This window comes from Hyperolius riggenbachi, chromosome 6, assembly GCF_040937935.1.
Source record: "Hyperolius riggenbachi isolate aHypRig1 chromosome 6, aHypRig1.pri, whole genome shotgun sequence".
NCBI lineage: Eukaryota > Metazoa > Chordata > Amphibia > Anura > Hyperoliidae > Hyperolius > Hyperolius riggenbachi.
In genome coordinates, this window is record NC_090651.1 from 373,868,809 (window position 1) to 373,893,003 (window position 24,195).

The 24,195-nt window shown below is 46.9% G+C and overlaps 1 protein-coding gene across 1 annotated transcript; it reads left to right on the forward strand.

Moving 5' to 3' along the window:
- Positions 1-572: 572 nt before the first annotated feature.
- Positions 573-17,827, forward strand: LOC137521956 (serine-aspartate repeat-containing protein I-like). The gene is made up of 4 exons (XM_068241912.1): positions 573-623; positions 5,735-5,788; positions 7,410-7,466; positions 16,925-17,827. Exons 2-4 carry the CDS (start codon positions 5,758-5,760, stop codon positions 17,776-17,778), a joined length of 942 nt encoding a protein of 313 aa, XP_068098013.1. The 5' UTR covers positions 573-623; positions 5,735-5,757; the 3' UTR covers positions 17,779-17,827.
- Positions 17,828-24,195: the final 6,368 nt, after the last annotated feature.

The window sequence follows — 24,195 nt, forward strand, 5'->3', positions numbered from 1 at the left end:
TCAGAACCATGGTCCTGACATCACACTGTGGGAGGGGTTTCACCACAATATCAGCCATACAGAGCCCCCGGATGATCTGTTTGAGAAAAGGAAACGATTTCTCATGGGAAAGGGGGTGTCAGCTACTGATTGGGATGAAGTTCAATTCTTGGTTACAGTTTCTCTTTAAGGGTGTGGTCTTACTTCACTGGCAACAGGAAATAGAATTTATGTGGCATGAACTGACAATTAGATCTTGCAGAATAATTGCTGCTTTTGCCGGGGATATGTGTAAAAACACAAATGAAGCAGTCTGAGGCTCTGCTTGTTGGGCAATTGACATAATGTGGATGAAGACTCATTGAGCTGCATCATGTCCTGTCTATCTGATAAGAGACGACTGAGAGTCCCAGCTGGTGATTTCATAGGCGTTGTCTAGCAGCTCACAGTAACCCAAATTACAACATAAAGTTATCTTCTTTACCATTTATTTATCTTAATATATGCTGTATTTCACTTCAGACCTGTAAATTAAGAGGTACCAAACCATGTGTCATTAGGGAGGTCTTGTGTAGCTGTGAGTATATATAGTGTGTGAGCGGCAGAAGGAGAGATGAGCAGCTTACAAGGTGGTTATAGGAAAGGTGAGTATGAATGTCACTCCTGTGTCTATCCTCTCCCTACTATCTCTCTCTGTCACCTGTCTTTCTATCTCTTTCCGTATGTTTTGCCTCTTGTGTCCCTCACTGGGCTTCCAACCATTTCTGCCTTTGCTTTATTTCTTTTTTCAGTTAGGGCTTGCTCACATTAAGAGCGATTTCGCTCTTTTTTAATGCTGGTGATTTTGAAAATCACCTTAAGGCTCCCTGCACACTGCAAATCCGTTTTGCGATTCTGATTTGCAATTCTGATTTTCCCTGAATGCAATCAACAGAAAAAAGGAGGAAAAAACGCAGCATGCAGTAACTATTAAAAATCAAAATCGGATGTAAAAAAAACGATTAAAAAATCGGATCGAATGCAGTGTGCAGGGAGCCTAAAAGCAATTGTGCAAGGTTCGATTATGTGAGTGTTCTCACATAAGCAATGAGCTTTTTTCCCAATCGCAAACGCGGCTCCTACACCATTTCCTGAGTGTTTGCGATTCGATAGAAAGTATAGGGAAATTGCAAAGCGATGAAAAAAACGCTTTCAAAAAGCGATTTGCAGAGCACTTAAATGAATAAATACAATGTATTTATTCATTTCTGGGTGAAAGAGATCACTTCCTGACTGACGTCAGGATGTGAAAAAAAATCATCGCTCCACAAAAGCGCTTCGAAAAGAGCTTATAAAAGGGCTTTTCTAAATCCCCAGAAAGCACTTGCAAAAGCGCTTTAAAAAAATCACTTTATAAATCGATCAGCGCTTGTGATAGCGCTGGCGATTTATAATTTTATAATGTGAACTAGGCCTTACTCTCTTTAAATTATTACCCTGCCCCTTTCTCTCCCTCTCGCCATCCTACTACACCCTCTCCTCTCTCTCCCTCCCTCCCTCCTTCTCTCTCTCTCTCCTCTCCCTCTCTCTCGCTCTCTCTCCCCCTCCCTCTCTCTCCCTCCCTCTCTCTCTCTCTCTCTCTCTCTCTCTCTCTCTCTCTCTCTCCCTCCCTCTCTTTCTCTCCCTCCCTCTCTCTCTCTCTCCCTCCCTCCCTCTCTCTCTCTCTTTCTCCCCCCCTCCTCTCTCTCTCTCTCTCCCTCTCTCTCTCCCTCCCTCCCTCTCTTTCTCCCTCCCTCCCTCTCTCTCTTTATCTCCCCCTCTCTCTCCCTCCCTCCCTCTCTTTCTCCCTCCCTCTCTCTCTCCCTCCCTCTCTCTCTCGCTCTCCCTCCCCCTCTCTCTCTCTCCCTCGCTCTCCCTCCCCCTCTCTCTCTCTCCCTCCCCCTCTCTCATCCTCCCTCCCTCTCTCTCTTTCTCTCCCCCTCTCTCATCCTCCCTCCCTCTCTTTCTCCCTCCCTCCCTCTTTCTCCCTCCCTCTCTCCCTCCCTCCCTCTCTTTCTCCCTCCCTCTCTCTCTCCCTCCCTCTCTCTCTCGCTCTCCCTCCCCCTCTCTCTCTCTCCCTCGCTCTCCCTCCCCCTCTCTCTCTCTCCCTCCCCCTCTCTCATCCTCCCTCCCTCTCTCTCTTTCTCTCCCCCTCTCTCATCCTCCCTCCCTCTCTTTCTCCCTCCCTCCCTCTTTCTCCCTCCCTCTCTCTCTCCCTCCCTCTCTCTCTCTGTCCCTCCCTCCCCCTCCCTCCCTCACTCTCCAAATCCAAATCCAAATCCAAAAAAGCTTTATTGGCAGGACCAAATACATTTAGCATTGCCAAAGCAAAACAAAACATTAACATGGGGGGGGATTGTGGGAATAAGGGAAGGATATAGGGAGTTGGGTCTCTCCCTCCCTCTCTCTCTCTGTCCCTCCCTCACTCTCTCTCTCTCCCTCACTCTCTCCCTCCCCCTCCCTCTCTCTATCTCCCTCCCTCCCTCCCTCTTTCCCTCCCTCTCTCACTCTCTCTCTACCTCCCTCTCTCCCCCTCCCTCTCTCTCCCTCCCCCTCCCTCTCTCTCTCTCCCTCCCTCTCTCTCTCCCTCCCTCTCTCTTTCTCTCTCTCGTATTTTCACTCTTCTTACCCACTGCCCCCATCGCACACATGCCTCTCTTGTCTTCATTCCAATTCCTAACCTCTCACCACCATCTCTTCTCTGTTTTCCCCAAACCCCCCTCTCTGCGCTGTCTTGCTTATAATTATGGTCCTCTCACCGTCCCCCCTGCTGCCCTGCTCCTTTTTTCCTGTTTTTCTTTTTTTCTCTCCTATCCTTTCTGTGCCACACTCATTCTAATCTCTTTTGCTTCACCACGCCCTTTTTTCTTGATTAGCCCTACCTCTCACTTCCCTTATCTGTGTTTCCTTCCTTCCTCCACTCTTCTTCCTACCCAGCCATTCTTCTTGTTTTTTTTCCTGCCCATCTTCCCTTCTTGCCCGCTGTCCTTCTCCCTACCTACCCAAGGCTGGTTTTATACTTTTTGTGCACCTAAGCCAAGTATGCTGTGCCTCTGCTTAAATGCATAGCAGCCCCCTCCCATTCTATGTGCAGCCCCCTCTTCCATGTGTATCACCCAAGTACTGTAGCCCCTCCCATTCCATGTGCAGCCCTCTCTTCCATGTTTATCATCCATGTACTGTAGCCCCTCCCATTCCTTGTGCAGCCCCTCTTTGATATGTATCATCCATGTACAGCAGCCCCTCCGATTCCATGTGCAGCCCCTCTTTGATATGTATCATCCATGTACTGTAGCCCCTCCCATTCCATGTGCAGCCCCCTCTTCCATGTGTATTATCCATGTACAGTAGCCCCTCCCATTCCATGAGCAGCCCCCTCTTCCATATTTATCATCCATGTGCAGTCCCCTCTTCCATGTGTATCATCCATGTACTGTAGCCCCTCCCATTCCATGTTCAGCCCCCTCTTCCATGTGTATCATCCATGTACAGCAGCCCCTCCCATTCCATGTGCAGCCCCCACTTCCATGTGTATCATCCATGTACAGCAGCCCTCTCCCATCCATGTGCAGCCCTCCTCTTCCATGTGTATCATCCATGTACAGCAGCCCCTCCCATTCCATGTGCAGCCCCCTCTTCCATGTGTATCATCCATGTACAGCAGCCCCTCCCATTCCATGTGCAGCCCTCTCTTCCGTGTTTATCATCCATGTACTGTAGCCCCTTCCATTCCTTGTGCAGCAGTGTTTATATGTTCTTCTTGCTTAAAGGACGTCTCAGTTAGCTGAACACTGATAGCTGATAACACATGCGATGTTTTGGTTTTAGTCATCAACTATATAAAACTAAAATAAGGGGTTTTCCCAATTATTTAAAAATGATTAAATGGTGACATCTGCCGGTGGAAATTATTAAATATATTATTTTATAAAAATTATTAAGTTTTAATATGCAATTATATCTTATATGATTAATTGTTTTAAGAAGAATTATATAATAAGCTTTATATTTAAATAAGTATATTGGGGGAAGTCCTGTATGCGTCAATAAGCTTTAAATTGCTGAAGACTCTTACAGGTCTATGTTACTGGGTCAAAATGACCAATTTTATTTTCGGAAAAGAACAGACACATTCCAAACTAATTAGCAGAAGGGCACATTATCAGAAATGAGTCATAAATGACATTGTTTAATGTTTGAAAGTCCAAATGTCTGGGGCAAATAAGTCAACCAGCAGACAAGATGGTTGGTGACGTCCATTTTTAATTACTGCATCAAAAATGACCTGCTAATGAAATGTCAGTACGTGTAAACATTCTAAAAGTACGTAGATTCTCACAGTTAAGATAACTAAGGAATTTATAAACAAAAATATTATGACTTAAGTATTCAATATAAGATAAAGCATCAACGCTCAGAAGTTTTAGCCAATCAGAACCTGGGATTTAAGGAAATTCCAGATTAGGCAGCCATATTGCATGCAATCAGTATAAAAGTAGGAGCTGAAAGCTCATAGTTTGCACTAGCCTACCAAGACAGAAGCTGCCTTCCCACAGGTGGTTCTAGATGCTGAAGAGATGACAGAGAAGAGGTAATATGCTTAATATTCTGGTGATTTACTTTATTAATTTTTCAGCATTACGTTTTGTTAAAGCGGATCTGAGATGAAAAACTAGCTATAACAATGAACTTGTCTATATATCTTATCTAAAGTTTAGATAGTTTACACAGCAAATCTAGCTGCAAACAGCTTTAATAGAAAATGATTATTTCTTCCTGTGATACAATGACAGCAGCCATGTTGTTTGTAAACATTACACAGAGGCAGGCTTATCTGCACCATCAGCACTCAGACTGTGAAAAAAACCTAATCCCCCCTCTTCCCTCCTCCCCTCTGCCTCTGAAATCAATGGCTAGTAACACCTCCTCCTCCCCCTGCCCAGACTAAGCTCCCATGAGCCCTTGCTACTGCCAAGGCTCTCTGAAAACCTGTGGGCATGGTTTATTTAGTTTATAGGGAATTAGAGTATTAAAACAAAAACAAAAAGTATTTGGCTCGAGGGATGCCCTATAAACAATAGGAAAGGAACATAAGTATGCAATGAGTAAAAGTTCACCTCGGATCCACTTTAAGATGTTAGCAAGAAGTTTTTTAGAAGCTATTTTTTATGCTATTTCTTTAAGAAGATTACTACAAGTTTTTACACAGCTACTAGATACACAGCTATTGATACAGATGAGACTACTTTTGATCCTATTCTAATTAACACAACTATTATATACTATTTTGAATGTGCTTGTAAGATTGATGATGGCTATACAGGCCATGATGAGATGGAGTACTATTAGAAGGAAACGCTACTTGGAACTGTTCATATTTTGTATATATGCTGTATGATAAGTAAATACAATTTTTTTAATATAAAATCATATACTGAGTGCTCTGATTCATTTCAAGGTATACCGTCAATCTATAATTACTGTTCTATAATTACTGTTCTATAATTACTGTATAATTACTGTTCTAGAGGGTTCAGACCCCGCTGCTTACATGATAGCAACGCTTTAAAGGCCGGTCCTTTACTGAGATAGCAATCATGAAAAAGGCAAGAACTGCTTAGGTTTTGGACACTTGTCCCAGCTGTGGTGGTTAGGGGAGCAAAGCCAGAAGCCCCAGAAGTGGACAAGCTCAGGAACTTCTGCTAAGTCCTTCCTAACGTCTATCTTTTCCTAACAGGTTAGCGTTATCGGAAGGAGACAATGAACAGGACGATAGTTACGCTTGGTTTAGGTGAGTCGCTGCTGAACAGACGTCACTATCATCAATTCAGTAACACTGACTTAGAGCTTGTTAGCAGATTTGTTTAATCATTTCCATACCAAAATGTAACAAAGTTCCACTGACACAGACAGGAGAAGTGTTCATGATGTGGTGAAAGTTATCCATCTCACACAAATGATGCTTTACAAAGTGACCAATGACGGGGCCTCGATCACATGATCTCTGATGGCACCTATAGAAAAAAGGCACATGGAAATTTGGACGCCCAGTAATTTAATACCAATATTTTACTATTAAAATGGACATGCCTGATGCTTCAACCTAACCCCTCCCCCCCACAAATTACCTGCCTGATGCCTAACCCTAACCGCCCCCCTCCACCCTTGCACAAACTACCTGCCTGCCTGACACCTACCCAACCCCCCCCCCACACACACACACACACACACACACAAATTACCTGCCTGATGCCTAACCCTAACCCTACCCACCCCTGCAGAAATTACCTGCCGGCTGCCTAACTCTAACCCCCCACCCCCCCCACCCCCCCCACACAGTCAGACCATCCCACGGGGCGGTCATTCTGACGACAGTAGCACGTGAGTACAGGCATTCGGCAAACTGATAGGACTGTTTTTGACTGATCGGTGGATCAGTCAGAAACAGTCCTATCAGTCTGCCGACAGCTTGTACTCACGTGCAGCGGTCAGCAGAACGACCGCCCCGCGGGAGGGTCTGACGAACGCGTCGTTTGAAAAAATACGGCGTGTGTACGCACCTTTACATATAGTTTATTATAAAATCCACAGAAGAGGAATTATTGAGTGAGTAAAGAATGAATCTCGCTTCCACTCGGGGTGATTTTCAGCATATCCCTGCAAGCAGATACGGAAGGGAAACACAGCTTATTGAAATCATTAGGCTGCCTCAGAATAAGCATGCGTGCGGGTACAAAAATGGACAGTCGGCAGCAAAATATTGCATCACGCAAGGCAATCTCTGTAGCCATGCATGGCAAGGGATTCAGCTGTGTCCTTGCATCAGAACAATTGGAAATGGGCCCTAAGGGCTTGTTTACACTATTTTCTAGCATTTTTTTAAGCGCTGGCGCTTTTTAAAAATCGCCTTAAAAGCACTAATACAATATTGCTCTATGTGAGTGTAAGCTTTCTTTCCAATCGCAAAAGCTCTGCCTGTACCATTTTCTGAGTGTTTGCTCTTCAATACAAGGTAGGGAAATTGCAAAAAACTTGAAAAAGCGCTTTGAATGGCGATTTCCCCTTCGTTTTTATGAATTAATACTTTTTTTTATTCATTTCCATTTCAAAGAGTTCACTTCCTGACAGACGTCAGGAAGTGTAAAAATTAGCGCTTAGCAAAGCGCTTTTCTAAGCACAAAGCGCAGGGAAAAGCGCTATAAAAAATGCTCAATAAATCGCTCATCGCTTGCAATAGTGCTGGCGATTTATAATGTGAACAAGGCCGAAGTGTATGTAAAGTTCTGACTTCAGATGTATGCAGTGTTTGTGAAATAACAGCCTATTTTCATGCATGCTAGATAGTATTATTTATTGTACTTCAAATTAAACGCTGTCTTGTTATGCTTATTTTTTTTTTCTTTCATGTCTAGGGCTGTGCTTGGCTCTGCTGTTAGCCCAGGAGTCTCATCAGGGTAAACTACCAAAAGGTGAGAATATTCCTATTTCAGCTGTTTTTGACTTGATTTAAGGCCTAGAACCCACTAGAATGCTTTTTTGAGCATTTAGGGAGCGTTTTAAATCACTAGCGATTACCCTAAATGCTCATCCAAGGTAAATAAATGTAACAAATTACACAGTAGCGATTGTGATTAGCAAAATCGCAATCGCAGGACATGCAGCATTTTGGGAGCTTTTGTATTGTAGCGCTGGCAAATCGCTCATGAATCGCTACACATAGCAATTTGTGGGCGATTTTAAATTACTGCAAACTGTAAAAAAAATATAATAAATTGAAAGGACCAATCAGAATTAAAATTGCTAATTGCAAATCGCTATCACAATCGCTGGCAAAAAACTCACACTTTTTAAAATCGCTACCAAAATTGCCAGAAAATGCTCATGAAATCGCTTACAAAATGCTAATTAGAAAGCTATCAATTGCGATAGCGATTTGCGCTTTGTAGTGGGTTCCAGGCCTCATGCAGTTATTCAGCAAGTTTATCATTTAGAAATGCAAAACTTTCAGCTCCAGTTTTAAAGCCTGATGTCAAACGAATCTTTTATCGTAATCAAGTTAACTAGTCAGACAACTGGTTCTTATTGGCCTTACCAGCTAAACAAACAGGCAATATCTTGATGAGTTTTCTGCATTTTGTGCCTTCTAAACCTCCCTCCTCACCCACTAAACTTTTATGGCCAGCAGTGGATCCGAGATGAACGTTTACTCATTGCATAATTGTGTTCCTTTCCTATAGTTTATAGGGCAGTCCTCAAGCCAAATACTTTTTTGTTTTTGTTTTAATACTCTAATTCCCTATAAACTAAATAAGCCCCACCCACAGGTTTTCAGAGAGTTTTGGCAGTAGCAAGGGCTCATGGGAGCTCAGTCTGGGCAGGAGGAGGGGGAGGTATTACTAGCCAGAGATTTCAGAGGCAGAGGGGAGGAGGGAGGAGGAGGGGGGGTTAGGTTTTTTTCAGTTTGAGTGCTGATGGTGCAGATAAGCCTGCCTCTGTGTAATGTTTACAAACAACATGGCTGCTGTCATTGTATCACAGTAAGAAATAATCATATTCTATTAAAGCTGTATGCAGACAGATTTGCTGTTTAAACCATCTGTACATAAGATATATAAATAAGTTACTTGTTATAGTTAGTTTTTCATCTTGGATCCGCTTTAACCTCAACCCTAAAGTACCCACTCAACTTTAAGTTTAACCATTACCCTCAAAAGCAGGGGCCTAACAATAGACCTTGCAAGGCATGAAGCCGCAGGTGGGCCCAGAAGCCACAGGGGCCCCATCCTGAGAGACTGACAACTAAGGGCAAGGAGAGGGAAAAACTTTCTGCTCTCTCTGCACAATTGTTGCACAATTGTTCTAATGACTGCATCTACTCAGCTACTGATAAAAAAGCATACAAAGTTTTGTAGACAAAGATTTGTAGACAGGTAACGCTTTAAATTACTTTGTGCAGAGGGAGCGGGCCCCATCCAAAGTTTTGCAGGGGGGCCCAGTGATTTCTAGTTATGCCCCTGCTGAAAAGACTCTGACACCAAGGCTTCAATTCATAAAGCACCTACCTAATACTAAAGTAACTTACCCCCTGTGAGGGGTTTGGCTACATAATAGCAATTAACATTGCAGTCTATGCAGAGCCCATATTACCACATACATGAAATAAAGATGCCTGGAAAAAAAACTGCTAGTAAAATATCACTAAGGGTAGTGATATTGTACTAGTAAATTTTGATAGTAAAACAATGGTAATATTTACCGATATTTTACTATAACTAAACCTTACACTCCTCTCACACAGACCCCTCCCGCCAGGATGTCTAACCCTAAACCCCCTGGTGGTACCTAACCCTAAGCCCCTCCCCAGGTGGTGCCTAACCCTCAGGACCCCCCCCCCCCCCAGTGGTGCCTAACCCTAACCCCCCTGGTGGTGCCTAACCCTAAGACCACCATCCCCTGGTGGTGCCTGAACCTTACCCTCTTTGTGGCACCTAACCCTAAATCCCCCTCCTTAAGGTAACCCTCCCCACCCCGTTTCGGGAAGACACAATATGCGGCTATGAAGGTAAAATTTGGCGCCCGATTAGTGGCAAGAGGGGCAATTTGTTACGGACAGGCTTGCGGATAAAAAAATGGCTTGCAGGTAACTACATTGCGGCATTGCATAGCGGGAACTCGGCTATGCATTGGGTGCCCTGAGGCGCCACGTGTCCGAATTTCCACGTAATGCCGCTAGATGCGACTTATCATAGCCACCATTTTTTCTGTAAGGGCTTCTGCGCCTTTTTTTCCTGCTTTGCATATTACTGCCCAGATAAGATTCATGACTTGACCCTGTACTGCCTCCACTCAGTAAAAGGCAGAAGGCAAATCCTTTATTCATTGTTTTTTTCCTTCCAATCCAATCCAATCCACCCCTCAAAGTTGGTCAAATGACTTAAAAGCTCTAATTTTCAGTAAGGCCTCTTCAAGGGCCTTCTTCTTCTACTCTGAGGTCTTAAAGGATTCTCAAGCAGTGCTGCTCATCCAGATTCCGGATATCCGGGTAACCCAGATATCCAACCTTTTTTCAGCTATCGATTCGGATTCCGATACTGGATTTCTGTAGAAATCCGGATAGCTATCTGCGGATTGTTGGACTATTGAGATACTGTATGATGTCCAGGACGTCATTGAGCCAATCAGAGGACTCCCAGCAGATTAAAGCTGTTCAAGGATTAACCCCTTCACTATCACTACACTATTGTTGTATTGTTAATTAGCTTAATTTCATTGTGTGACAGTCAGTGGCGTAGCTAAGGAGCAGTGGGCCCCGATGCAAGTTTTACAATGGGGCCCCCCCAAGCACTCTATACGTAACAATTGATACGGCGCACCAAAACCTGCCAGTGGCAACTACAGTGTCAGAGGTGCAAGGAGGGGATGGGGAACAGTTTGTTAGTGATACTACTATTCAAGGTATCTATAGAAGTAATTATTATGAGCACAGGACCAATAGAGAGCTAATACTGTAGTTGAGGGAGGGCCCTTCGGGGCCCCTCTGGCCCAAGGGCCCCAATGCGATCGCTACCTCTGCAACCCCTATTGCTACGCCCCTGGTGACAGTCAGAGTGTGTGCTGCAGGGCTGCTGCAGCTGCTATGTGTCTGTGTGTGTGCTGTGCACAGACCAGGCTAGCTTCTGCATGCTGGCCAGCTATTAGCCTTAGCTAGCTACAGTATAGGTTAGGTTAGGGATTAGGGAATAGGATTACTGTGTTATTGTGTAGTTAGTACTGTAGTACTGCAGTCAGAGCTAGTAGTTGTTAGAGAAGTAGTACTACTGCGTTAGTTTACTACAGAACTGCTGTGCTGCTGAGCAGTGCAAGTGTGACAGTTAGTGTCTTCTCCTCTGCTGTCTGACTGTCACTCTGCACGTGGCACTTGGCACGTGGAAATTGGCACGTGGCACTTGGCATGTGGCACTTTACACTTTGCCCATGGCTCTTTGCACTTGGCACGTGGCACTTTGCACTAGGCAGGTGGCACTTTGCACGTGGCACTTTGCACATGGCAGGTGGCACGTGTCACGTGCCAAGTGCCACGTGCAAAGTGCCAAGTGCTACGTGCCAAGTGCTACGTGCCAAGTGCCACGTGCCAAGTGCAAAGTGCCACGTGCAAAGTGCCACGTGCCAAGTGCAAAGTGCCATGTGCAAAGTGCAAAGTGTCACGTGCCAAGTGCAAAGTGCCATGTGCAAAGTGCAAAGTGCCACGTGCAAAGTGCAAATTGCCACGTGGAAAGTGCCACTTGCCAAGTGTAAAGTGCCACGTGCAAAGTGCCATGTGCAAAGTGCCACATGCCAAGTGCAAAGTGCCATGTGCAAAGCTCAAAGTGCCACGTGCAAAGTGCCAGCGTGCAAAGTGCAAAGTGCCAAGTGCCACGTGAAAAGTGCAAAGTGCCACGTGCAAAGTGCCACGTGCAAAGTGCCATGTGCCAAGTGCAAAGTGCCATGTGCCACTGCCAAGTGCTACGTCCGGCAGGCTCCCGGCAGACGTTACACCTGCTGCTGCTGCATTGCCCTGCTCCTGCTGCCTTTGCTGCTCCCTCCGCCAGGGTGTCACAGGTCACTGCTGCTGTGCTGATACCACCTATATTTAACCCAAAACACAATTGCTGCGTAATTTTTTGGAGGTGTCTGGGCTGAAAGCTGCCATGTCCCAGTTGTGCGGTTGGATTTTGGACACAATGTGGGCTGCACGACCGCTGTCTGGAACCTAGTCCTGATGTTAATTGAGGGGGGGGGGGGATTTTAAGTCCACACATCATCAATTAGTGTTTCCGTTTCAAAAATAATGATGCTACATGCCTCATTTACCCTAAAAAAACGTTTTTAAAGCAGTTTAAAGGCCACTTCTGGTTTTTCTATCCAGATATCCAAATTTGCCCGGATACCCCGGTTATTGAGGTCGGATATCCGATTCAGATTCGGATTGGAAAATTTTGAACTTGGGTATCCAACCCAGATTGGATATCTGGGTATCCGGATCCAATCCGGATTTTGAAAAGGGGTATCTGAGCAGCACTGTTCCCGAGGTGACATGTGACATGATGAGATAGACAAGTGTATATACAGTGCCTAACACACAAATAACTATGCTGTGTTCCTTTTTTCTTTCTCTTCCTGGAAGAGTCAAACATCAGGTATGTAAGTGGCAGTTCCTGTCTGAGTCAGGACTGGGTCAGACTACAGTCTGACCCTCACTGATAAGAAATTACAACTATAAAACACTTTTCTAGCAGAAAATGGCTTCTGAGAGCAGGAAAGAAATTAAAAAGGGTCAATAGTTAACAAAAAAAGTTTAAAAAAACAGGCTATACTTGATCTTGCGCCTTCATTCATTATATTAACAGAAGCGGCAAGTTCAAACACATCGTCCATGGGCACAGAACTCCTCTGTCAACGACAAGTCTCAACGCCTCATAAAAAGATATCAATGAGTCGTTAGATTGTCAAGTTCACATGACGATGACATAATCGCCATGTAAATCTGACATCTGGATGACACATTAATATCTTTTTTTCGAGGGCTTCCTATTGGCTGTGGAGTGCTAAGCCAATAGGTGATGTGTTGGAACTCATACTGTTATCTGTTTAAATTATCCATAAAGACTCAAGATCAAGTATATCCTGTTTTGTTTCTTAGGGCTGTTGCACACCAAGAGCGCTTCTGAGCACTTTTAAAAATGCCATTGCTTTGAAAAGCGCTCGGCTAATGTACTTGAATGGGATGGAGCACATCAGAGCGATATGATTTTCTCCCAAACGGAAACGCGGGTCCTGCAGCATTTCTGTACTTTTCTGAGGCGATTCAGCCTCAATGTTAAAGGGATACTGTAGGGGGGTCGGGGGAAAATGAGCTGAACTTACCCGGGGTTTCTAATGGTCCCCCGCAGACATCCTGTGCCAGTGCAGCCACTCACCGATGCTCCGGCCCCGCCTCCAGTTCACTTCTGGAATTTCTGACTTTAAAGTCAGAAAACCACTGCGCCTGCACGCCCGTGTCCTCGCTCCCGCTGATGTCACCAGGAGTGTACTGCGCAGACACAGACCATACTGGGCCTGCGCTGTGCGCTCTTGATGACATCAGCGGGATCGAAGACACGGCAACGCAGGCGCAGTGGTTTTCAGACTTTAAAGTCTGAAATTCCAGAAGTGAACCAGAGGCGGGGCCGGAGCATCGGTGAGTGGCTGCGCCAACACAGGATGTCTGCGGGGGACCGTTAGAAACCCCAGGTAAGTTCAACTCATTTTCCCCTGACCCCCCTACAGTATCCCTTTAAGTATAGGAAAGTGGAAAATCGCTCTGAAAAGCGCTAAATCTGAGCTGTTTTCCAAGTGTTCTTGTTACAGAAGCTGTTCAGTTCCAGCTCTACTGTAACAAAATATGTAAAATGTTACTCCAAAACGCTCCAAAAATCGCTAGGCACATGCCTAGAATCGCCTACAAAAATCACTTCAAAAAGCGCTGATTGTTTGCGATTACACGAGCGCTTTTTGTACTCTTACGCTTACTTGTACTCTGACGCCTAACAATTCTTTTGTTTGGAAAATCTGTTGCAAAAATCTGTTTTTATTTCATTGGACATCCAATTTGGTATGCAGTCTGTGATCGGTTGAATGCTTTCGACTCTGAAGTATTTGCCGAATTCAGTCGTGTATCAAGAATGTCGGCGTAATAGCGGACATCTGCAAAATATAACGGATTCCGAAAAAACAACTTTTTTGTTTAATTACATAACTTATTAACAAAAATTACAAAAAAAAAATCCCCTTTCAATGGAAATCGGAAATTGGTATCGGAAATTCGGATATCCGTGGTATCGGAAATCAGCATTTCAGCATATCAGCATTCCTATCAGCATTTCCGACCATCTCTATGGCCCTTATTCATGAAACGGCGGTGAATGTTATGTGCGCACACAGCATACATAGATTTTACCAGCATAAACGCCAGCAACATATAAATACAATAAATAAAATAAACGTGTGAATTAAATATATAAAAAACATTATGCAAATAACTTTGTGCGCAAGTACGCCACTGTAATGTCTTGTAGTTTTTCAGTGTCTCCTGTTGTGTAACCAGGGCTGGATTTTCCATAAGGCACTGTAGGCATTTGCTTACAGGCGCTTTATGTGTGAGAGGCGGGCCTCCCTCCTCACTAACCTCAGGAGCTTACAGTCTAATCCCTGCCTCATATCACTGACCTCGGGAATTTACACTCTAATCCTTGTCTCACGTCACTAAAGGGGCCCATACACTGGTTGATTTCAGCCATCGATCGATTCAATCGAATTGATCGATTGGCCGCAAGTCAATGCACGATTGATCAACCGATCGATTGATTTAAGGCCAATTTCTATCGATTTTATATATGACAGGATGGAAAATCTTAGAATTAGGCATCGGTAGAGGGTGGTCTTAGGTTTAGGCATCGGTAGAGGGGGGTCTTACTGTTAGGCATCTGTCGAAGGAGGGTTTAGGGTTAGGCATCGGTAGAGGGGGGTCTTACTGTTAGGTATCTGTCGAAGGAGGGCTTAGGGTTAGGCATCGGTAGAGGAAGGTGTTAGGGTTAGGCATCAGTAGAGGGGAGTCTTATAGTTAGGCATCTGTCGAAGGAGGGCTTAGGGTTAGGCATCGGTAGAGGGAGGTGTTAGGGTTAGGCATCGGTAGAGGGAGGTCTTAGGGTTAGGCATCAGTAGAGGGGAGTCTTATAGTTAGGCATCTGTCGAAGGAGGGCTTAGGGTTAGGCATTGGTAGAGGGGGTTCTTACAGTTAGGCATCTGTCGAAGGAGGGTTAGGCATCAGTAGAGGGAGGTCTTAGGGTTGGGCATCAGTAGAGGGAGGCCTTAGGGTTAGGCATCGGTAGAGGGGGGTCTTATGGTTAGGCATCTGTCATAGGAGGGCTTAGGGTTAGGCATCAGAAGAGGGAGGTCTTATGGATAGGCATCGGGAGAGGGGGTCTTAGGGTTAGGCAACAGTAGAGGAGGGTCTTAGGGTTAAGCATCGGGAGAGGGGGGTCTTAGGGGGTCTAAACAAAAACCCAGAGAATTCCCCATGATGAGATATGCTAGTCCAAAACCTGTTGGTTCTGTCAGATTTCTACTACTTACTGTAAGTGACAGCAACATATTAGAAAAATAATTCACGGCTCAATTTGCTCTGGTAGAAACATACTTCTTAACAGTATGTGCTTTTACATGTATTTTCAATTTTAATATGTTCGCAATAGTTGTCCTGTAAGACTGGGCTCTCTGACCTCATGGGCCAGGCAGAAGTTTCAACCCCTGCTGGCTCACCTTAAGACTGTAAATCCTTTTTCCTTTTTATAGAGTCTCAGTCTTATTAGCTCATGCGTATGCTTGTCTGCCTTAAAGTGAACCTTAAGTCAGAAAAAAAATGAGTTTTACTCACCTGGGGCTTCTACCAGCCCCCTGCAGCAGTCCTGTGCCCTCGCAGCCACTCACTAATCCTCTAGTCCCCCGCTGCCAGCTAGTTCTGCTTCTACCAGCTCCCTGCACCAGTCCTGTGCCCTCGCAGCCACTCACTAATCCTCTGGTCCCCCGCTGCCAGCTAGTTCTGCTTCTACCAGCCCCCTGCAGCAGTCCTGTGCCCTCGCAGCCACTCACTAATCCTCTGGTCCCCCGCTGCCAGCTAGTTCTGCTTCTACCAGCCCCCTGCAGCAGTCCTGTGCCCTCGCAGCCACTCACTAATCCTCTGGTCCCCCGCTGCCAGCTAGTTATGCTTCTACCAGCCCCCTGCAGCAGTCCTGTGCCCTCGCAGCCACTCACTAATCCTCTAGTCCCCCGCTGCCAGCTAGTTCTGCTTCTACCAGCCCCATGCAGTAGTCCTGTGCCCTCGCAGCCACTCACTAATCCTCTGGTCTCCCGCAGCCAGCTAGTTCTGCTTCTACCAGCCCCCCTGCAGCAGTCCTGTGCCCTTGCAGCCACTCACTAATCCTCTGGTCCCCGGCTGCCAGCTAGTTCTGCTTCTACCAGCCCCCCTGCAGCAGTCCTGTGCCCTCGCAGCCACTCAATAATCCTCTGGTCCCCCGCTGCCAGCTAGTTCTGCTTCTACCAGCCCCCTGCAGCAGTCCTGTGCCCTCGCAGCCACTCACTAATCCTCTGGTCCCGCGCTGCCAGCTAGTTCTGCTTCTACCAGCGCCCTGCAGCAGTCCTGTGCCATCGCAGCCACTCACTAATCCTCTGGTCCCCCGCTGCCAGCTAGTTCTGCTTCTACCAGCGCCCTGCAGCCATCCTGTGCCCTCGCAGCCACTCACTAATCCTCTGGTCCCCCGCTGCCAGCTAGTTCTGCTTCTACCAGCCCCCTGCAGCCATCCTGTGCCATCGCAGCCACTCACTAATCCTCTGGTCCCCGCTGCCAGCTAGTTTCGTTTTTGCCAACAGGCCGGTCAGGACTGGCCACGCGTAGTTTTTTCCGCATTCCCGACTGCAATTAGCGCTATTGCGGGCCGCAACGCATACAAAAATACAGGTTGCCGCATATCTATGCGTTCGTAATGCGGCAACGCGTATTTTTGTACGCGTTGCGGCCCGCAATGGCGCTAATTGTAGTCGGGAATGCGCAAAAAACTACGCGTGGTCAGTCCTGACGGGCCTGTCGCCAAAAACGAAACTAGCTGGCAGCGAGGGACCAGAGGATTAGTGAGTGGCTGCGAGGGCTCAGGACTGCTGCAGGGGGCTGGTAGAAGCAGAACTAGCTGGCAGCGGGGGATCAGAGGATTAGTGAGTGGCTGCGAGGGCACAGGACTGCTGCAGGGCGCTGGTAGAAGCCCCAGGTGAGTAAAACTCATTTTTTTTCAGGCTTAAGTGTCCCCGTATAGATCACAATGTACTTATGCACCGTAATCACTTTTACTTTCCTCATTAGGTCAGTGCCTTGGAGACAATGAAGAGTACAAGGAATGCCCCAGTAAATGTTCTTTAAACTGCTTTAACAAAGATAACCCACCCAAATGTGAAGAGTCTGACTGCTTTAAACCAGCCTGTGATTGTAAAGATGGATTTGTGCGAAATCACAACGGTTTCTGCATTCGTCCAGAGCATTGTAAGACACCAGATAGTGCCTCAAAAGAAGGCCATGCTCATAGAGCTATGCCAAACCTTGTGGAGAGTCTTTTAGGACAAGACCAAATGACCAAATCTGAGCCAACAACAGCGGGGAGTACCACAGGACAAAGCCAAGTGACCGAATCTATGCCAGTTGCAGGGGAGCGTGCCGCAGGACAAGACCAAATGACCAAATCTGAGCCAACAACAGCGGGGAGTACCACAGGACAAAGCCAAGTGACCGAATCTATGCCAATGGTAGGGGCACGTGGAGTAGGAGTAGACCAGGTGACCAAATCCGCGCCAGAAACAACAGACAGTACCACAGGACAAGACCAGACGACCAAATCTATGTCAATATTAGAGAATGGTGTAGGAGGAGGCCCTGTGGCCAGATCTGTGCCAGAAATATTGGACAGTGTTTTAGGACATGATCAGGCGGCCAAACCTGAGTCAACAACACCAAAGAACCGCGCAGGACAAGATGGTGTGACCAAATCTGAGTCAACAACAGCAGAGGGTGCTGCTCTGCCAGGAGTAGGGGGCCGTGGTGCAGGACAAGACCCTGTGACCAAATCTGCATCCACAGCAACGGAAAGTGCTGCAGGACAAGAACGTGGGGCCAAATCCGAGTCAGAAACAACAGCTAGCAGCACGACAAAATCAATGCTCTGATAATGTGAATGTGTACCCAAATGCCAAGTAAAGCAAACCTTTGAAAATATTATGCATTGTTCTGTTATGATTGCTCCATGTCTGATACCAATGCTATTTTTTTTATTAGCTTTGAAATTGACTTTTACTAGAAAAAATGTGCAAAGTTCTGCTGCAGCTCTAAAAAGTATAGACAGTGCAAGGGTAGTGATTAGGAGAAAAGAGAAAAACAGCCAAGAAACAGACAAGCGGCAGTGGTAGAGTGAGATTAAGAAACAGCAAAGCGAGAGGGCAAGGTGGCAGAGACAGGTAAAGAGCGTGCACAATGATGGAGAGGAACAGTAATATAGCAAGGGATGAATAGAGAAAGACAAAGTGCAAGCTGGAAGCAAGAGAAATATAGAACACAAGTCAGTGGAAAAAAGGAAAGAGAGATAGGTGGAGGCGAGAGAAAGTGAGAGTGCATGGCGGTCAAGAGAAAGAGAGAAAGGTGGCAGAAAGACAGAGAGAACCATGAGTTGAGTTATCACGTGGTATTCAAGCAGCAAGGCAGTTGATATGGTAACACACGTTACTAAGGAGAATTACCCTTAGTAATGCCTGTCACCATAGCAAGGGTCCCGATACTGGAGTACTGTGGGTGGTACTAAGAGCATAACTTATGGTGCATGCTGGCGGAAGTAAGGGTAATACTGCTATGCACTGTCTGTGCACATCAATATTACCGCAGTTACGTGTATCAGGCCCATAGAGAGCAAAGATTCTTCACAGAGAAGAAGTGCTGTAAAGAGAGAGAGAGAGCGCAGAGAAAGAAAGCACAAAGACAAAGACATATACTGGGCACATATACCCCCTGCCTACATATACTGGGCACATATACCTCTGGCTACATACACTGGGCACATATACCCCTGACTACATATACTGGTCACATATACCCCTGGCTACATATACTGAGGACATATACCCCTGGCTACATATACTAGGCACATATACCTATGGCTTCATATACTGGGGACTACTATACTCATGGCTACTTATACTGGGGACACCTATAGACCTGGCTACCTATGCTGGGGGTACCTATTTTGGGGGAACTGCTGTCAGATTATCTGCATTTTTGTGGAACCGCTGTTATGTATTTTGAGGAACAGCTGCCAGATTATGTGTACATATACTGGGCACATATACTCCTGACTACATATACTGGGCACATTTACCCCCTGACTACATATACTGGGCACGTATACACCTGCCTACATATACTGGGCACATATACCCCCTGCCTATATATACTGGGCACATATACCCCCTGACTACATATACTGGGGCACATATACATCTGGCTACATATACTGGGCACATATACCCCCTGCCTACATATACTGGGCACATATACCCCCTGCCTACATATACTGGGGCACATATACCCCTGCCTACATATACTGGGGCACATATACCCCTGGCTACATATACTGGGACATATACCCCTGACTACATATACTGGGCACATATACCCCTGACTACATATACTGGGGACATATACCCCTGGCTACATACACTGGGCACATATACCCCTGGCTACATATACTGGGGACATATACCCCTGGCTACATATACTGGTCACATATACCCCTGGCTACATATACTGAGGACATATACCCCTGGCTACATATACTAGGCAACTATACCTCTGGCTACATATACTGGGGATTACTATACTCATGGCTACTTATACTCTGGACACCTATAGACCTGGCTACCTGGGGGTACCTATTTTGGGGGAACTGCTGTCAGATTATCTGCATTTTTGTGGAACCGCTGTTATGTATTTTGGGGAACAGCCACCAGATTATGTGCATGTTAGGGGAACCGCTGCTGCCAGATTACGTGTATTTAGGGGAACTGCTGCCAGATTGTGTATGTTTGGGGGACCACTGCTGCCAGATTATATGTATTTTGGGTGTTACGTGTATTTTGGGTAATCCGCTGCCAGGTTTCGCGTATTTTGGGGAACTGCTTCCAAATTATGAGTATGTTGGGGGAACTGCTGCTGCCACATTGTCTATTTTGGGGGAACCACTTCCATATTATCTGTATCTTGGAGGAACTTCTACCAGATTATGTGTCTTTTTGGTGAAATGCTGTCAGATTACATCTATTTTGGGGGGATACACTACGGCAGAGCTCAAACTTCCTCGGCAGACCTTTTACGTCACTGCTAAGGTCATGTATATTTGGCCCCACCTGTGACCACGCCCACATTATGCTTGACCACGCCCATTTTCTGGCACGCCGCGCAGGGGTTTTCCAGGTAAGTCCACTCACCTCTTTTCCCAGGACTAGACCCCTGGTAATATACAGCAGTGGCCATAGAGAGAGTAGGTGAAGAGGATGAAAAACAGCAGAAGTAGAGAAAGACAGAGATTGCAGAGATAGAGTTGAAAGACATCCATGGCTATAATTACTAGGTAATGCCTAGTGGCATAGCTCCCAACTGTCCCTCTTTTGGAGGGACAGTCCCTCTTTGGGAGCCCTGTCCCTCTGTCCTCCTCATTTGTCCCTCTGTCAGGACTTTGTCCCTCTTTCTATGTAAATATACTGTATATATTTCTCTACTAAAAATTTGTTTGTTTGACTCTAAACTTTATTCCCATGCTTAAAATTGATATATTACTAATTTTAAAATGTTAATATGAAGGAAAATGAACCAGGATAGAAAGGACCAGTGTGGCTTGAATTATAAAACAACATATTTTTCTTATTAAATCTTTATGGTATGTGTGACTAGGATTGTGACAGAGGCGTGATCAGGGGCGTGGCTTAAGTGTCCCTTTTTCTCATGTCAAAAAGTTGGGAGGTATGCCCAGTGGTGTTGATCCAGGGATTTTATCTGATTGCCATCTGGAGTCGGGAAGGATTTTTTTCCCTTTTGGGGCTAATTGGACCATGCCTTGTAAGGGTTTTTCACCTTCCTCTGGGATATGCGCGGGAGCAGGCTAGAGTTGTACTTTATTTTCTGATTGAACTCGATGGACGTATGTCTTTTCAACCCAAATAATTATGTAAGATTACCAGCCAATTTACAGTGCTTGAGCCTGGCCTACCTCTGTAACTATCAGTGCCAACCGTGCTGGAGGAGTCCTCTGTCCCAGACATCTCCCAGTGTCTCGGCTCACAGACCAACGTCTAATTCCAATGTACTGCAACCTACAGGCTTCTGCCTTGCATGTCCCGCCTGCGGCTGCCACCACAGCTTCCACGCTTCCACTAGCCCAGCCCAGTGCCGTCAGCTCCGCCTTCCCCCAGAAGCAGGCACGTGCACAGGGGGGTGCTCTGGGTGCCCAGGCACCCCCCTTTTTAAAATCTTCAAAAAAGGCCCCTCTCGCCGTGCAAAATAAGCCCCGCCCCAACCGCTATAAGCCCCGCCCATCCGCGGGAAGCTCCGCCCCGACTGGGACACTTTCAAGCGAAGAGGCCCAGACAGGAATCCTAGTGTGGCATACTGACCTCTCCCTCCACCTAGGACCCATACTGACCTTTACCTTCCCCAGCACCCATATTGACCTCTCCCTCCACCTAGTACCCAGTGACCACTCCCTCCCCTAGCACTCACAGTGACCTCTCCCTCCACCTAGTACCCAGTGACCACTCCCTCCTCTAGCACTCACAGTGACCTCTCCCTCCACCTAGGACCCATACTGACCTATCCCTACCCAGTACCCACAGTGACCTCTACCTCCACCTAGTACCCAGTGACCACGCCCTCCTCTAGCACTCACAGTGACCTCTCCCTCCACCTAGGACCCATACTGACCTAGCCCTACCCAGTTACCCACAGTGACCTCTCCCTTCACCTAGCAGCTAGCACCCACAGTGACCTCTCCCTCCACCTAGCACCCACAGTGACCTTTCCCTCCATCTAGCACCCACAGTGACCCCTCCCTCCCCCAGCACCCACAGTGACCGCTCCCTCCACCTAGCACCCGCAGTGACCTCTCCCTCCCCAGCTCTAGCAGTGATCCTGCCTACCCCAGCACCCACACTGACATATCCCTCCCCCAGCACCCACAGTGATTTTTTCCCTCCCCCAGTGGCTACCCTCCTGTCAACCTGCAGCACCCACAGGGACCTCCCATCCCAAAAGCAGCACCTACAGTGACCTCTCCCAATGCCAGCGCCCACAGTGGCCTCTCCCAACATCCAGCATCCACTCCCTCCTCCAGTAACCACACTGACTTCTCCCAGCATTCACAGTGACCTTCCCTTCCTCCAGCACCCACACAGACCTCCACCTCCCTTAGCAGCAACTATGCCATTCATAGCAGCACCCATAGTGACCTCCCACCCCCTGCACCCACAATGACCTCTACCTCCCGAGACCCACAGTGATCTCCCCCAAAGGACCCACAGCGACCTCCCTTTCCTCCAGCACCCATACTGACCTCTACCTTCCACAGCACCCACAGTTACCTCTCCCCCCAGCACCCACAGTGACCTACCCTTCCACCATCAACCACACTGACCTCTACCTCCCCTAGCAACAACTATGCCATTCATAGCAGTACCCACAGTGATCTCCCACCCCCTGCACCCACAGCAATCCCACCAATATTCAGCACCCACATTACACTCAACCAGTAACCCCCCCCCCTATAGCAAGCACCCAGTACTTGCACCAAGCACCCTTCACCCAATACTCACATCCAGCCTCAATATGGCACTTAGTACTTGCATCAAACAGCCACATGACACCCAATACCTGCACCCCTTCACCCTATAGCTGGCACCCAGTACTCACACCTACATGGCACAGTACTTGCACCCAGCTCTGACATGTCACTCACTACTCACACCTGCACACTGCCTTCACATCGCACCCACTATCTTCACTCACATAATTAGTACTAGCTCCCAAAGTACCTGCACTCAGAACTCACATGACACACAATGCCCACCCATAGCTAGTACCCAGTGCAGGCATGGCACCAAGTGTTTGCACCTATGTGATACCCAGTACCTGCACCCAACACCCACATGTTTCATCTGCAGTAGTTCCAGTTGCACTTTAGCCTCCACTTGGTGCCCAGCACCCACACCAAGCACTCACATATGACATCCAGTACTAGCACCCAGAACTCACAAGGGATGGTTGATACACACCCATACAGCCAGAATCCACATGACACCCTGTGCCAGCCCCCAGAACCCACATTGCACCCAGCATCTTCCTTTAGCACCCACAAGACAACAAATACCCCACTAGCCAGCACCCATCACCCATATGTCACCATGTACTCACTCCCAGTACCCACTTGGCACTCAGTATTTGCACCTAAGACCCACATACCCCCATAATCAACACCCACATGGCACAGTACTCACATGTCACCAAGTTTCAAAGCCATTATATGCACCTAGTACCCGTCCATGGCCAGCACCCAGTACCCATCCTTGGTCCGAACCCATATGAGACTCAGTACTCTCCCATGGCACACATCCAGACCACACATGGCACTCCCTACTCACTCATGTCCAACACTCACATGGCTTCCTGTACCAATTAGCACTCACATGGCACCCACTATTGTTAATCACCATCTGCTACTCATTCAGCGCCCAATACTGCATAGCACCCACTGCAAATAAACACCCAATACAAACTGGACCTTGGTACCCAAAGCAGATTGACACAGACTTTGCTTTGGCATCTCGGCACCCACTGCAACTTAGCACAAAGTGAACCTTTGCGTCTTACCATCTACTGTACCTGGGCACCCACTGCACCTTGGCACTTACTGCAGTTTTGCATCTACTAATGCTTAGCAACCACTGCATATCGGTAACCACTTATTTGCCTGAAAAGAGGCTTGGGTGCTGATCAAGAGAGACAGAAGTCAAAGTAATGAAAAGTGAGTCTGTGCCTCCACTGTGGGCTCCACTGTGCCCACTCTAACCCACTAACAGTGGGCACCTATCACTGCTGATTTGAGGGTGGTAGCCCCAAGAGAGTTGGTTGGAAGGAGACACAAAGTCTGCCTGATACTGCTATAAAGGTTTGTGTGTGTGTGTGGGGGGGGGGGGGGGGTGTTTAAGACTGCCTTATGCTTTCTGAAGAGGGGGTACTACATACACAATTTAGCACAATTTATCAATTTCAAATTTGAGCACCATACCCTTGAGGATCCTCTGCATGGCCCTGCCCCTTCCTGCAGCACCCACACTGACCTCTACCTTTCCCATCAGGCATCAGCCACCCCTTCCCCTCATAGCTGGTACCCAGTACTCACACTCACATGACACCAAGTATCTGCATCCAGGCCTAAAATTGCACCCAGTACTCACACCTGCACACAGCTTCCACATGGCTCCCACTATCTGCACCAAGCACCCACTTAACCCGTACCCGCAACCAAAGTACCTGCATTCAAAACCCAT

Excerpts from the sequence above, each read along its gene's own strand:
- LOC137521956 (XM_068241912.1), top strand. The coding sequence starts at position 5,758 with ATGAACAGGACGATAGTTACGCTTGGTTTAG. Across the intron at positions 5,789-7,409 it reads GATAGTTACGCTTGGTTTAG|GGCTGTGCTTGGCTCTGCTG; the intron begins GTGAGTCGCTGC and ends TTTCATGTCTAG. Across the intron at positions 7,467-16,924 it reads TCAGGGTAAACTACCAAAAG|GTCAGTGCCTTGGAGACAAT; the intron begins GTGAGAATATTC and ends TTTCCTCATTAG.